The sequence below is a fragment of the Natator depressus genome, chromosome 7, assembly GCF_965152275.1.
Source record: "Natator depressus isolate rNatDep1 chromosome 7, rNatDep2.hap1, whole genome shotgun sequence".
NCBI classification, from domain to species: domain Eukaryota; kingdom Metazoa; phylum Chordata; order Testudines; family Cheloniidae; genus Natator; species Natator depressus.
This window is the reverse complement of record NC_134240.1, coordinates 91,332,418-91,346,872: the sequence shown is the minus strand read 5'-3', so window position 1 is coordinate 91,346,872 and position 14,455 is coordinate 91,332,418. Positions and strand designations below refer to the sequence as shown.

The 14,455-nt window shown below is 38.6% G+C and overlaps 1 protein-coding gene across 2 annotated transcripts in view; it reads right to left on the bottom strand.

The window, feature by feature from the left end:
• HECTD2 (HECT domain E3 ubiquitin protein ligase 2) overlaps positions 1-14,455 on the bottom strand; it is a 73,355-nt gene that overhangs the window by 39,073 nt on the left and 19,827 nt on the right. For both annotated transcript variants that reach the window (XM_074959058.1, XM_074959059.1), the window contains exons 3-6: positions 7,772-7,910; positions 4,746-4,848; positions 3,515-3,604; positions 703-767 (exon numbers count right to left, since the gene is read on the bottom strand). In XM_074959058.1, coding sequence (XP_074815159.1) covers positions 703-767; positions 3,515-3,604; positions 4,746-4,848; positions 7,772-7,910 — 397 coding nt within the window. The remainder of the gene's footprint in view (positions 1-702; positions 768-3,514; positions 3,605-4,745; positions 4,849-7,771; positions 7,911-14,455) is intronic.

The window sequence follows — 14,455 nt, the reverse complement described above, 5'->3', positions numbered from 1 at the left end:
AAAAGAGGGTTTCCAGCTGGAAAATAAAGGATTTTGGAAAAGAACGAGGGAGCTCCAGAGCCGCGTACCCATTTCCTAAGAAATTTCTAGCAAGAAGTTGGGGAGAGGTCCTCTTGAACCAGTGCCCACCATGACTGAGGATATATCTACATTGTAAAAAAAGAAGAAAGGAAAAGAAAAAAACCCTGTGTGTTAACTTGGGTTTACTAACCCATGCTGGCTAACTTGGGTTAAATCAGCAGTGAAGACATGGTTAACCAGGTTTTTAACTTGAGTTAGCAGCTTGAGTTCAAGCCTTAGAAGGAAGCCTGGGGTTGAACATGAACTGCTATGCCGAGTTTGCCATGTCTTCACAACCTGAGTTAGCTAATGCAGAAGTTGGTCCAATCAAAGACAGTATATCACCCTCCTTGTCTCTCCTACCCAATTTAAGTTTTTTTACAGTGTAGGAATACTGTGAGAGCTCCAGCTATTTCTGATCAATCACTCAGAGGGGATTTGACTAAGATTTAGATGATCAGCAGATGTGTCTCTTCAAAGGAGAAACTTATAAAGCAAATAAGATGTAGCTCAAATAATTTTTCATTCTTGGTCTAAAAACATGCTAGATCCTTGTCATGTATTAAAGAAAGATAATATACTAGTACAATAAACCCAGATTTTTCACTAATGTAAATGTGTGCAAATGCTGGTTATAATTACCCTTTCCACTCCTGTAACAGACCATTAATTATTCCTTTTAGGACAGACTTCTGAATATCTTGAGGCTAGGAAGAATGGAAAGAAAAAAAAACAAACAGCATTAGGTTAAAGAGTACACTTCTTTTTTACAGTTCATCTAATACAATTGTTGAAGCATGACAGTAGGATAATATTCTTATTTTAAGGATTAGGAATAGTTTTTACTCCACAATAAAAACAACTATTTATTTTGTCTATTTCACAGAAAATATATAACTAAAACAACCCAAACTAATGATAATACAATTAACATTAAGGGGAAATTTATATGCATACTATTCTGCTACCTTCATTGAGAGAAATGCCCAGGTTAGTTCCAACTGGGACTACTCAGGTGCATAAAATTATCCACATGTAAATGTTTATTGCATTTTGCCCTCTGTTCACAATAAAGTAACATTAATAGATCAGTAGAAGAATTAGGGCTTTTACTGTTGAACAAAGAAACCAGGAGAAAATGTAAACTTACTTTTGGTGCCTCTAAAAATTTGACTTTACCACAGTACTGTATTTGTGGTTATCCCTATACTTAAAATGGGGAATACCGCACATACGAACCTACACTGAACTACATTGAGCAGTGAAGTTTAAGATTCTAATTCCACCCACTCTATGGGAGAAACTGATTTTAAAGTGATCTGTGAGAAACCTTCAATGAAAATTGCATATGTAACATTATCTTACTTACAACTTTCAGATGAATATTTAGTTCAGCTAGTTGAATTTTGAATAGTAGGTCTATAGATAAATTAGATTTGGCAAGATTTATTAAATTGGTTATTAAAATTCTCTCATTTTAGGACATGACAACTAAATATGTATGCAGAACTAATAATATTCAATTTCTTAATGAGTTACTGAATATGTAATAAATGCTACCTTAACTTTCCCTCATTTCCAGTCTTCAGGGTTCCAATTTAGAATTAAAATACTAATTTTCTTATAATGGTAATAGAAAGAATGACCTTATGCTGACTTTAGTACTAGGTTAATTGTACAAGAAAGCTGACCTAATTTTTTCCTCCATGCAAATTACCTTCTCTACAAAAGTTAAATGCCCAAGGTCTGCTGAATACTTCTTGATGATTCTAGCTCTAGTCAACAGAAGCTCTTGTTTAATAGCTTGATTACATTTGTAAAAATTAGGAAGGGCAAATCCCATCAATCTAGTCAGTCTAGAAAAAGTTCAATACATAGTTTTTTTCTTTTCATATATAAACTTAAAACTTTTAGTTTGCAGATCTTTCAAAACTGTGCTTGGTAATACTACTAGCAGAATTTGAAACAGAAAAACAAATCAGGGGAACAAGTGTGTTTTCACCACAGCTACACTTCCCAATCAAAACGTTATCAGTTTATTACATTTTCCCCAAATCTTTATTAGATGTGACACCATAGGAGGATTATTAAAGTAATACAAATTATCAAGGCTGGATGCGTAGAAAAGAAACAAAATCAGAGACCACCCTCGACAAATCACAGCTAGCTAGGCTCTCTGTTTGGTTATATAAAATATCGTTTAAGTTACCAGAAGACCTTATCTTATATTAAGCCCTATTAAATAGGGACAAAACTTTTCCATTGGATGCAAACATGGAAAAAAATATGTTAAAAAAAAAAGCTACATCATCTAAAAAGTATATCATCCAAACTTAGAGAGATAGATTTAGACTGGGAGTCCGGTGAAAGTGATGAGACAAAGATTGCACCATTGTTTTGAATCATTACATTGGGAAGCAATATGTTTTTCTATTGCACAACTAATTTTAACTTTTGGTATCACTAGTGTCTCTTACATATTATATATTATCTTATGGTTTCTTTTTCTATTATCTTGTTTTCCTGATTACTTGTTAGTATGTAAGAAAAGGCTCTCTCTTTCTACTGTCCAAGTCCCCAGTCCTGCAATCTGATCATTAGGTCAGAGCCCTATGCTGTGCCGGTGCCAGGGTCCTTCTAACTTCACTAGAACACTGCACAAGTGGACCTTTATACACAATGTACAGCCTGCTTGAAATCAGTGGTGTCCTGCACAATCACAGGAATCTACCTGCAAAAGCCATTTTCAGGATCTGAGCCTAAGTAAGAACCTCAGATGTTGTGAGGGAAAAGCCCTCATTACCATTTTTTCTTTCATGCCTCTCAAAAGAGAACAGTTCAGTACCATGCAAACAGATAGCTTAGACGCAAACTAATGGTTACACAATATCCTTTACTGAACAGTAATATTAAGTTCACTATACCAGATACAAATATTTTTGTTGAGCAAAACACCAAAGGTCACACAAAATCAATCAAATAAATAATAAAAAATTGATAATATTAATAAGTGGTCAAGAATAGCCTATATTGTGCACTTAATTATTAAAGAAAAAATAACTTTCAAATTATTTGGAACCCATCATTTGCACATTTAACTTGCCTATGCATATTCATATGATTGTCACCCTCATTCCATCTTTCCCATTGCTTCCTACACTCATTTCTGTATCTTTTTTCAATCCAGATAAAAAGCTTTTGGGGCAAGGAACCATGCCTTGCTATGATTGTGCAGCATATAGCATGATGGGATCCTGGTCCTTATTGAGGCCTCTAGACTCTGCCAAAATATAAACAATATTATTAACTAAAAGTTGTTCTATCCGTAGAGTGCAGTTTTCAGGATTTTATGGTGATTTCATGTAAGCTTGCACAGTTTTTGCAATTTCAGCAGATTCCTCAGTTCATAACTGTGAATCTTTTAAAACATTTTAAAAACATGTTTTTTACTTACAGTATTTAGTAAGGCATCATAGACAGCATTCACAAATTTAGCATTGATTCCAGAGTCTTCAATGGTACTGAAAGGGAGACTGACATCTTTCTGCAAATTCAAATCATAAGCATTTTTTACTCAAGTTATTTCAAATGTCATTTTAAAATTCCCTTAAAAATAAAAATTTTGGTGTGCTAACATCTGTATCAAGTTTAGAAAAAAGTATGTACAAAGAAAAAAAATAAATTGATAATTTTTTGTAACAACAAAAAAGAAACCAGGTCAGATATGATATTGTATCTTTTCAAATTCTAATGCAAGAATACATTATGTTAGCAAAGTTCACCTGGCTCCAATTTATCAAAAGTCTAAAATAATGGGACTACATTAGATGTGTCAGCTGATGGGTGATTTAGTCTACCATTTCTAGTCATTGGTTCAAATTCAAATTCAGCAACAGTCAAGAGCAACAAAATTACTACCACGCAATATCTGTTAGATAACCTGTGTGACATGAATTAATACCCTCAATTCAGATCCCACTGTTTACATGAAATAGCACTGCCACAGGCAGATTCTGAAAAAAATAAGAAGAAGAATTTACTGGGCATGGAGACCGAAGTACCCACCCATAGATGTGATCCTTTCAGAACCGGACCGAGGCACATTAAGAAGGCAATGCAAGGAAGAAAGCGTGGCCACAAACCATACTGTATTTGATTAGGGAATTGAGGGCTTCAGTCTCCAGGGCTGTCAGATAACTATTTTACCAGCAATGGAATCTAAATCAACAATAGTCTAAAAACATAGTAAAGCAACTCCATAGTCATAAAGTATTACAAATTTTAACAAAATAATACGTATATAGTTTCATTTACTATAATGCAAAGTTAATCTTTCAGAAATGGGTTGTACAGAGACAGCTTTTATAAAGTCTTTGCATTTTCTTTAATTCTCAGGACACCAATTTTTGAATTTCTTTTGTTTTAAATCCTACAAATGTCCTTGAAACATTGCTTTACTAATACATGAATAATGGACAAATGGTTTACTAAAAACAAATAATAAATGGAACTAGTAAATGAAACAATGAAATACTATAACTACAAAGTGTATGGGTAAGGTAAACAAGATAATACTATGAGTCTAGTCTGTTTAAGTAAACAAAGATAAAAATAAATTTTATGTGATGGATTTATAGCATCCTGAAGATAGAAAGAGCTAAGCAGCATTCTGAATTGTTTTCTACCTTAAATGCAGCATTTAACTCCAGGAAAGAATCAAATGTTGTTAAATAAAAATCATGTACAGCCTTCCAATCTCCTGATGACTTAGCTTTTTCCATATCCTCCCTAGAAAGAAAATTCACAAATAAATATATATCACACAAGTTTATGTACAAATATTAAGCACTTTATGAAACAGACTTTGTACTTCATACTTCACTATTACTCCAGTGTCTTTCATCTCTAAACAGATTTATGAGAAGGGTGAATTTAAGAATTGACGTGTGCAAGTTAATTTCTACTTTAATATTTTACCTGAAAATTTAGAAACACTGATGCTCCAAAACAATGGAGGCATTTGAAATTGGTTGTGCAAAATATATTTCAGCACTATCTGATCATAATATTTATTAATTCAGTGGATTATATTTCAGTATTTTAAAACAAATTAGTAATAGAATAATGTATTATCAATTCTTATGCAATGTGTAGAAATAATTTAAAATAGTAAGTAACCTCGTAAAACTGTTAATTTAACATTACAGGTGCTGATCTTTGCTTCTATTACAAGCTTTAAAATTCCTAAATTTTACATAACATATGTAAGATCACATTCATTGTTGCAACCATAAAATTCAGAGATTCACACCTAGCTAAAAGCTGGGAGTTGGATATGTTATGTGAACATTTTAAACACCCATAAAGAACTAATGTCTGAAATAATGGAAAACTCTAAATACCTTGAAAATAAAAGTAAAAACATTTATGCAAAGCCAATCGACAACTTATTTCCATATTAGTAGGGCCAGCGTTCTCCAGCAATGAAAACAGTAATTTCGGATTTTCAAAGCTATATATTTCAGACATTTTTGATATGCTTTATATTAATAAAAAATACACTTATTGACAAACATGAGCAATATGCAATCCTTTACAATAATGGTGCTCAAACTTTTCCAGTCGCACCCCGCCCCTTACCAGTAATGGAATCTGTCTGCGCCCACCCCGCATTACTGCATAGCCAAGGCTTCCTCAGCAGCAGAGCTTGGGCAGAAGGCGGAGCTGGGGGTGGAACTGGGAACGGGGGAGGGGCTGGAGGTGGAGCTGGTCTGCGGGCAGAGAAGGAATGAGGGCAGAGCAGGACTGGATGAGGACAAAAAGGTATTGGAGGTGGAGCTGGTCTGGGTGCTGAGTGGGGCTGGAAGCGTGGTGCTCCCTCCCTGCCCCCACCACGCACCCCCTGAACAGTCCTCTGAACCCCCTTATGGGGGCGCACACTACACTTTGAGAACCACTGCTTTACAAAAATGCTGGGCACTGAGGCCTAGAGCCAGGAAAGCTATGTGCTGGGTGGCAGGGGGAAGGAGCCAGCTGTGTGCAGGGGAGATGAGTGGGGGACAGGTGCTGTGAACATCACCCTGCATGCCCTGCTCACCCTCTGAATGGCAATTCCAAAAATTAAGGGCAATTCCGGAAATGAAAAGTCATTTCGGGAAAAAAAAAAAAAAAAAAAAGCAGTAGTTGCACCAATTTCCAGAAAACATTGGCCCTACATGTTAGTGATACAAATCACAATTAATTTTTTCCTCTACAACATAAAACATTTTTATATATTCACTCATATGAAATAAACTTGTTTATTTCGATGAAACACACTGTAAATGTGAAAACAGATGTAATATATTCAAAGTGCTTAAAGGATTTAGGAGCATGTTTTGCTGAAAGTCAACGGGCCTTAGATTCCTAAGTCACAGACACTTTTGAAAATTTTAGTCAAAATTTATAAAATGTGTGGTAGATGGGTTTGTCACGTTTCAGTTTTTTGACCACTTGAGTTCTGGCCAAATATTCTCTTTTACCAATTCCTTTGTGATACCTGACTCATTCTGCACCAAGTAAAGAAACACCTGACAAATCAGAACTTCTGTTACTTTTAACCTCCTACTGAATGTGAGAAATCTCAAACACACACAAAAAGCAACCAACTTATTAAAAGAAGATAAACTCATATGTCAGTAAGAGCAACTGTGAACTTTTCCTTGATAAATGAGATCAGTTAGGTTTGTGTTCTGACAGAGAGAGTAAATATGAAAGTGGAACAAAGCCAAATTGATTTGGCACAGTGATGATATTGTCCTTTTCCTAAATTGTAAGAGGGCAGCAGTATAAAGCTCACCTGTAAGGACTCTGATCTAAGTCCACAGAAATAAAAGGCCTGTTAAGTGTAGTGCTTCTCACATAAGGGAACTAGAACGAAGGGGATTTCCCCAATATGGTTTCAAGCTTACTTACGCTATTTAAAATAGCGCCTTCATCAATAGAAAGGAGGAGGAAAAAAAATAAAAAGGAACTACAAAAAGAGTGAACTGCCAACAACAGTGTCCTTTCACATAATATGAAAAAAATATTTCTACATTTTAAACATCTAAGTGAGAGGTGGCACAGCTCATATTATTAACTGTTGTCAAAGGACCAAAAATGTAGGAAGTTACAAATTAAAGGCCTGGTACACAATGTCTTCAGTCAGAGTTGAGGATGCCCAGCTCCTGATTGGATCGGACCCCAAATGAGTGGATGATAAACAGCAAAGCTTCAGAGATGTGGTTTAAATATTGAAAGAGCTTTTGTATCTTGAGAATACCCCAGTATGTCTTTTCTCTAATTGAAACTAAATATCCACTAAATATCAGTAGTTCTTTCACTCCCCCACCCTCCAAGAAAACAGTAATGGTAGAAAAAATGCATGTGGCACTGAGCTGCTGATGCTGCTATCTTTTAGGTGATGCATAAAACCCAAGCTGAGCAAGGAATCATGACAATTTCCACAGTCACAGAAGTATTAATTCCAACATCCTAGCCAAAATAAATTATAAAATTACATTCTATCTAGCATTCTGTTGTCTTGTACTGATCCCATCACAAAAGGTCAGCCAGAAAATCAATATATTTGATATACATACATACATACATACATACATACTTAAATGAAATGGAAAGTCAGTCAATAAAAACCAAAACAGAGTTGTATTGGTTTTAACTGTATACTTACTGGAAGTCTTTCATAGTTTTGGTTCGGATGGGAAGGGAAGATTCTGGAGGGACTGGAGCTTTCAGTTCCGGTGGTAGTGTATCTATAGAGATGCGCTGCTTTTGCCTAACATCAAGGCAAATTGGTGGTAGATCTCTCACTTATTGAAAAATTTTAAAGAAGTGTTAAATGTATCGTAATCATATACATAATTTACAAAGAAAGATTGATTTATTTAGCTTGCAAAACACAAAGGCATATGAACTATGCAAAAGGACTAAAGTTTACATTGTAATCTGTAAAGAGAACCCAAACATTGTTTTTGTAAACTAGGAACTCGTACATACGTGAAACTGACAGAAAATGCCTTTTCAACCAATATAAAAATTAGCTTAAATTTTTTCCATATTGCTCAAAATTCCATTTTTGACAAATACCAAAATTTAAAATTTCACTGTGGAAAAAACACATTCTCACTATTTTACTTTCCTCCTTCTCCCTTTTTGCAGTGAAAATAAGTAAAAGGAATGAGAGAAAATGGTATTTTCCCTCCCAAACCTTAAAAAAAAAAATTTAAAAATGTAAAAAAAACCCCAACATTTCAAATTAAGCCAAAAATTTTCATTTCTTTTGAATGTTTTAGTGAAGCTTACTTACTGCCTGACCAGCTGCAATATTTATATTATATTAGGGCTGTCAAGCGATTAAAAAAATTAATTGCACGATTAATCGCACTGTTAATAACAGAATACCATTTATTTAAATATTTTGGATGTTTTCTACATTTTCAAATATATTGATTTTAATTACAACACAGAATACAAAGTGTACAGTGCTCACTTTATATTTATTTTTTATTACAAATATCTGCACTGTAAAAAACAAAATAAATAGTATTTTTCAATTCACCTAATACAAGTACTGTAGTGCAATCTCTTTATCATGAACGCTGAACTTTCAAATGTAGAATTATGTACAAAAATAACTGCATTCAAAAATAAAACAGTGTAAAACTTTAGAGCCTACAAGTTTACTCATTCCTACTTCTTGTTCAGCTAATCGCTCATGTTAACAAGTTTGTTTACATTTGCAGGAGATAATGCTGCCCACTTCTTGTTTAGAATGTCACCTGAAAGTAAGAATAGGCATTTGCATTGCACTGCTGTAGCTGGCGTTGCAAGATATTTACATGATAAATGCGCTAAAGATTCATATGTCCCTTCGTACTTCAGTCAACATTCCAGAGGTCATGCGTCCATGCTGATGACAGGTTCTGCTCGATAATGATCCAAAGCAGTGCGGCCTGAAGGTTGGTTTTCTTTTTTGGTGGTTCAGGTTCCGTAGTTTCTGCATCGGAGTGTTGCTCTTTTAAGACTTCTGAAAGCATGCCCCACACCTAGTCCCTTTCAGATTTTGGAAGGCACTTCAGATTCTTAAACCTAGGGTCGAGTGCTGTAGTTATCTTTAGAAATCTCACATTGGTACCTTCTTTGAATTTTGTCAAATCTGCAGTGAAAGTATTCTTAAAACAATCAACATGTGCTGGATCATCTGAGACTGCTAGAACATGAAATATATGGCAGAATGTGGGTAAAACTGGAGACATATAATTCTCCCCAAAGGAGTTGAGTCACAAATTTAATTAACACATTTTTTTAATGAGTGTCATCAGCACGGAAGTATGTCCTCTGTAACAGTGGCCAAAGCATGCAGGGACACACAAATGTTTAGCATATCTGGCTTGTAAATACCTTGCAATGCCAGTTACAAATTGCCATGTGAACGCCTGTTCTCACTTTCAGCAGCATTATCTCCCATAAAAGTAAACAAATTTGTTTGTCTGAGCGATTGGCTGAAAAGAAGTAGGACTGAGTGGACTTGTAGCCTCTAAAGTTTTACATTATTTTGTTTTTGAGTGCAGATATGCAACAAAAAAATTGACATTTGTAAGCTGCACTTAGTACTTTTTAAATCATTTTTATGGTGCAAACATTTGTAATAAAAATAATAATATAAAGTGAGCACTGTACACTTTGTCTTCTGTGTTGAAATCAATATACAGTAAAAGCTCTTTTATCCAGCACTTCACCAGTTGTAAAGCTCTATAAACTGGCATTTCTGATCTTCAGTGAAATTCCGGTTTATAGGCCGGTTGGTGTGGGTCCAGAGCAGGGACACGGGAGGGGGTGTGGAGTGTGTGCTCTGGGAGGGAATTTGCCTGTGGAAGGGGGTTCGGGGCAGCGGGTGTGGTGCAGGAGGGTATGCGGGGATCCAGATCCGGGGGGCGCTCATACAGTTTGAGTGCGGTAGGGAATTCAAGACAGCAGGTTGGGACGCGGGAGTGGGTGCTAATGCTTGGGGTAGGAAAGCGGCGACCTCTCCTGGCTGCTCTCAGGCAGAGGTGCGGCAGGCTGCCACTGCCGTACCCCCAAGCATTAGCTCCGCAGCTCCCATTGGCTGTGGGGACGGTGCCTGCAGGCGGAGGCAGCCCGCACCCACTCCCGCGCCCCAACCTGCTGTCTTGAGTTCCCTCCCACACCCAAACTCCCTCCCTCTTAGTTAACTGGCATTTTTCAGTTACCGGCACCCCCCATTCCTCCAACATACTGAATAAAACAGCTCTTACTGTATCTGAAAATGTAGAAAACATCCAAAAAGTATTTATAATAAATTTCAGTTGGTATCCTATTATTGTTTAACAGTGTGATTAAACTGTGATTAATTTTTTTGAGTTAATCGCGTGAGTTAAAACTGCGATTAATCGACAGCCCTATATTATATTTTTCACAGCTCTACCACAATTTTTTAGCATAAATCTGGGAACACAATATAGTAAAATTTCATTCTGTGGGCAAATTAGTGATAGAAAGGTGATGGAGGTATCATTTGATTCCTAAAAACCTACAGAATCACAGTTTCAATTGTGCCAACTTCTGTGACATGGTGAGGGGGCTTACTGCTCCCCTGGCACCCAGCTTCAGGTCCTCCGGTTGGTAGAAATTTTGATAATACAGTTGATAATACAGTGCTGTGAGAAATGCTTCCAGTTGGGTATCATTCAAGAGCCCTTTCCCCCATCAACACAAAGGCACCAAACATGATAAACCTAGAACAATTATGTAAACATATATTTGAGAAAATGTTTAAAATCAACATTTTTTAAATTATACCTTAACAGAGGGATGCATTGCTTACATAAAAAAAGACATTGATCTTTTGTAATTCTAGTGAAGTTAGTCTTGACATGTAGGACTGAAAACATTTATTTATCAAAGTCACCATCAGTGTCATCTCCATCTAGGGCACCATTGCTAGACATATTCTCACACTGATCCTTGTCTGAGCTGCACTTGCATATGTCTGTGCAAGGCAGGCTGCTGGCCAAACATTTGCAGGATGGTGAGCATCTGGTCTTTGCACACGAGCATTTGATTAGCTGAAGTACTGATCTGGGACCACATGGTAATTCACACATAACTGGTATGATCAGTTCATTCTCCAAGACCCAACCATGCCCAATAGGGGAGGGCAGTTTTGGATATGGTCGATCATCTCAGCGCCATTCCATTGCTTGATAATTTGCCCTCATGACACCAAGTATAAATAGTACGCCACATCACTGGCAATTTTTCTCAGTTTATCTGCTTCTTAGAAAACATCCATCAACGTAGTTCTGTAAGTGTCGTAATGTTAGTCTTCAAATGGTAAACTTGGTATATTAATGCCTCCAGTTAATTTATGACATCATCAGTGACTGTCTCATGCATTCCGAGAACCTTCAGAGCGAGGAAAGAGGCTTTGGAAGCTGAATCTAATACCGTCCAGTAAGATAGTTTGATAATAAGATAACAGAAGGGAACTGGTGACCTTTTAGCAGCCCAATTTCCTTTTTGAAATTCCTCCCATATGTCAGGGTCAAACTTTTCACACCTCTTATTTCAGCGAGGTAGCAGGCAATCATCCCAGAATAGCTGGTTAAATCTAAAGCAAAAATGAATTTTGCTATGTCTTCCAGTGTGAGATACAAATTCTAATTAGCAGATCGAATAAAAAGCAGCAAAATCTCAAGCATCTTCATGTATTACTGCACTAGTCCAAAAGTTGGCTTTGTCACCAATTCAAACTCATTAAATTTCATGATCCATTCTGTGATATTGCAGCTTTCCATCGTGGACAATAATTGTCACTGAATACGGAATGTACACTGGATGTGTGGAACTCGTCTTGCAAGTCCTGTACCCTTTGAGAAACAACTTAAAATACATCAGTATGCTTTTCAAAGATGACATCTAGTTAGCATTTTTGAAGAGTAACGAGTGTTTGGGTGTGTGATGCTACAGCATATCACAACTTTTTCCCTACAAAAATGTGGTTCACAATGCCAAGTGTTGTGTTCAATCAGGTCCTCCGAGGCGATATCCTCCAAAGATTCAGCTACTAGTTGGTATTCTTTGTCTCCCCATTGATGCCTAAAAATGATTGAGACCAAAGAAAAACAAGGATACTGGAATAAATTACTCTGGGATTGTAATTATGTTAAGTAATGTAAGTTATGAAACTATATGCATATCATTTGAAGATGGATTCCAGTTATTTCTGGATGGATGCTGACGTCTTAACCAGTGCCTCATTACAACTCCTTTGGCATAATAAACAAAGTTCAATACCATTGAACTGCTTCTTTTTTGCTGAAGATGGGAAATCAATCTGAAGTACTTCTTCCATTTGTAGTAATCTGTAACATTAAAAAAATTAATCCAGGTATCATCTTCTGAACATTAACTGATAACATAGTACTTGTCAAGACTCTGGGCGAAGGTAGGCAGGACTACTGGCAGGAGCTTGAGATTCTGGAACTGAAGCCAGGGGTCAGAGCCAGTATCAGGGTCAAGAGTCAAACTGGAGTCAGAGTCAGGAGTTGAGCCAAGGGTCAGAGACAATCAGAAATCAGGCCAAAGGTCAATACCAGGTACTAGGGTCTCTGTTGCAGTTCCAGGGGTCAATCAGGAATCAGAATCCAAGTCAGAGCTGAGGTAAATATGGAGAGTTCAGGAACAGAGAAGCACGGTAGTCATGACACCTAGCTAAGGATCCATGTTGAACCTCTGTGGATTATGGGTCACAGGGAGTGGGCAGGTAACAGCTGCTGCTGGGTGGCAATGTGGGAATGGTGTAGCCCAAAGTTATTACCTCCACAACCCACTTGTCTGTTGCAACATACCATAAGGCCTGCTGGAAATGGCAAAGGCAGTCTCCAAAAGTAGGGAAGTGGGCAAAGGGTTGCAGCTTACAAACTACAGGTGAGGGAGGAGTCAAACCCTTGACCAACTTATGAAAATAGCTGTTTCGATGATGACTGGGTACTCAGTGATGGAGGGTGAAATGCTCTTCTCCTCTGGAACCTGTGTCTTTTTCTAGCAGGTTTGGTGGTTTAGCGAAAAACTGGAGAACTGAGCTGGGAGCAATCACTGGGCAGTTTAAGACCTGCTAAATCTTCTGTTTCACCTTTGTGCAGTTTGTCTTCGTCCATCCTTCCACGAACACAAGTCGACGTCACACCATTCATTTTGTTGTGAGCACATTCTTTCCATTTCTGGCCCAAGACTTTTGTCATGGGATCAGCCCAGAGCGTTTTCGGTCTGCCCAAAGGTTGGTTGTAGTCTCTGGACATCCAGTCACTGATGAGGGTTGTCCACCTATTGTCTTGCCAGCAGACTACACGACCCGCCCATCTCCGCTTTGCGTCGTACATCGCCTGTACTACATCTGTTGTTTGTGGGGGTGTATATACCCAGACACCTTAGCGTGGCCCTAGAGTCCTTCAGTATATGCAGGGACTTGTCTGTAGTTCCTGAGAAGAGTTTTTGACCATCAAACAGGAGGTTTTCACCAGTATTCTGAACCATCCTCAGAAACCCTGATGACTGGTGCCAAGATGCCCTGTGCATGACAACTGCTGTGGAGATGATCTGCAGCATCTAAGGACACTTGAAGAAAGGTTTTGGCTAATAAGTAAGGCTACGTTTTGGTCACAGCTATTTTAAATAAAAGTCATGGACAGGTCACAAGCAGTAAACAAAAATTCATGACCTGTGACCTGTACTATGTACCCTTGACTAAATCTTGGGGGGGGGGGGGGGGGGCGGCTGCCACGGGTGCTCATGGGGGGGCAGCCCAGAGGGTGCCATGGGTACTTGGGGGCAGTCTGGGGGGCACCACGGGTGCTAGGTGGGGAGCAGCCCGTGACCCCTGCTGGTGTGGGGGGGAGGGGTGAAGGGGGTGAGCGGCGGCATGGAGCCTGGGACGCCCGCTGTGGCTGGGGGAGGGGGTTCCAGGGATGACAGGCTCCCTACCCGGCTCCTTGGAAGCGGCAACATGTCCCTCCCTCCGCTCCTAACTCTGCGCGCTGCCCCTGCCCCAAGCCCTGGCTCTGCAGCCTCCATTAGCTGGGAACCAAGACCAATGGGAGCTGCGGGAGCGCTGCCTGTGGGCAGAGGCAGCATGCAGAGCTAGGAGCTGAGGGAGGGACATGTTGCCGCTTCTGGGGAGCCCCCAAGGTAAGTGCTGCCCAGAGCCCTCACCCCCTCCCGCATCCCAACCCCCAGCCCTGAGCCCCCTCTCACACCGAAACTCCTGTTGCTGCAGAGGGGTAGGGGACGGCGGCCCGAGACTGCCCCAGCAGTGGCTGGTGCAGCTGTCCAGCGG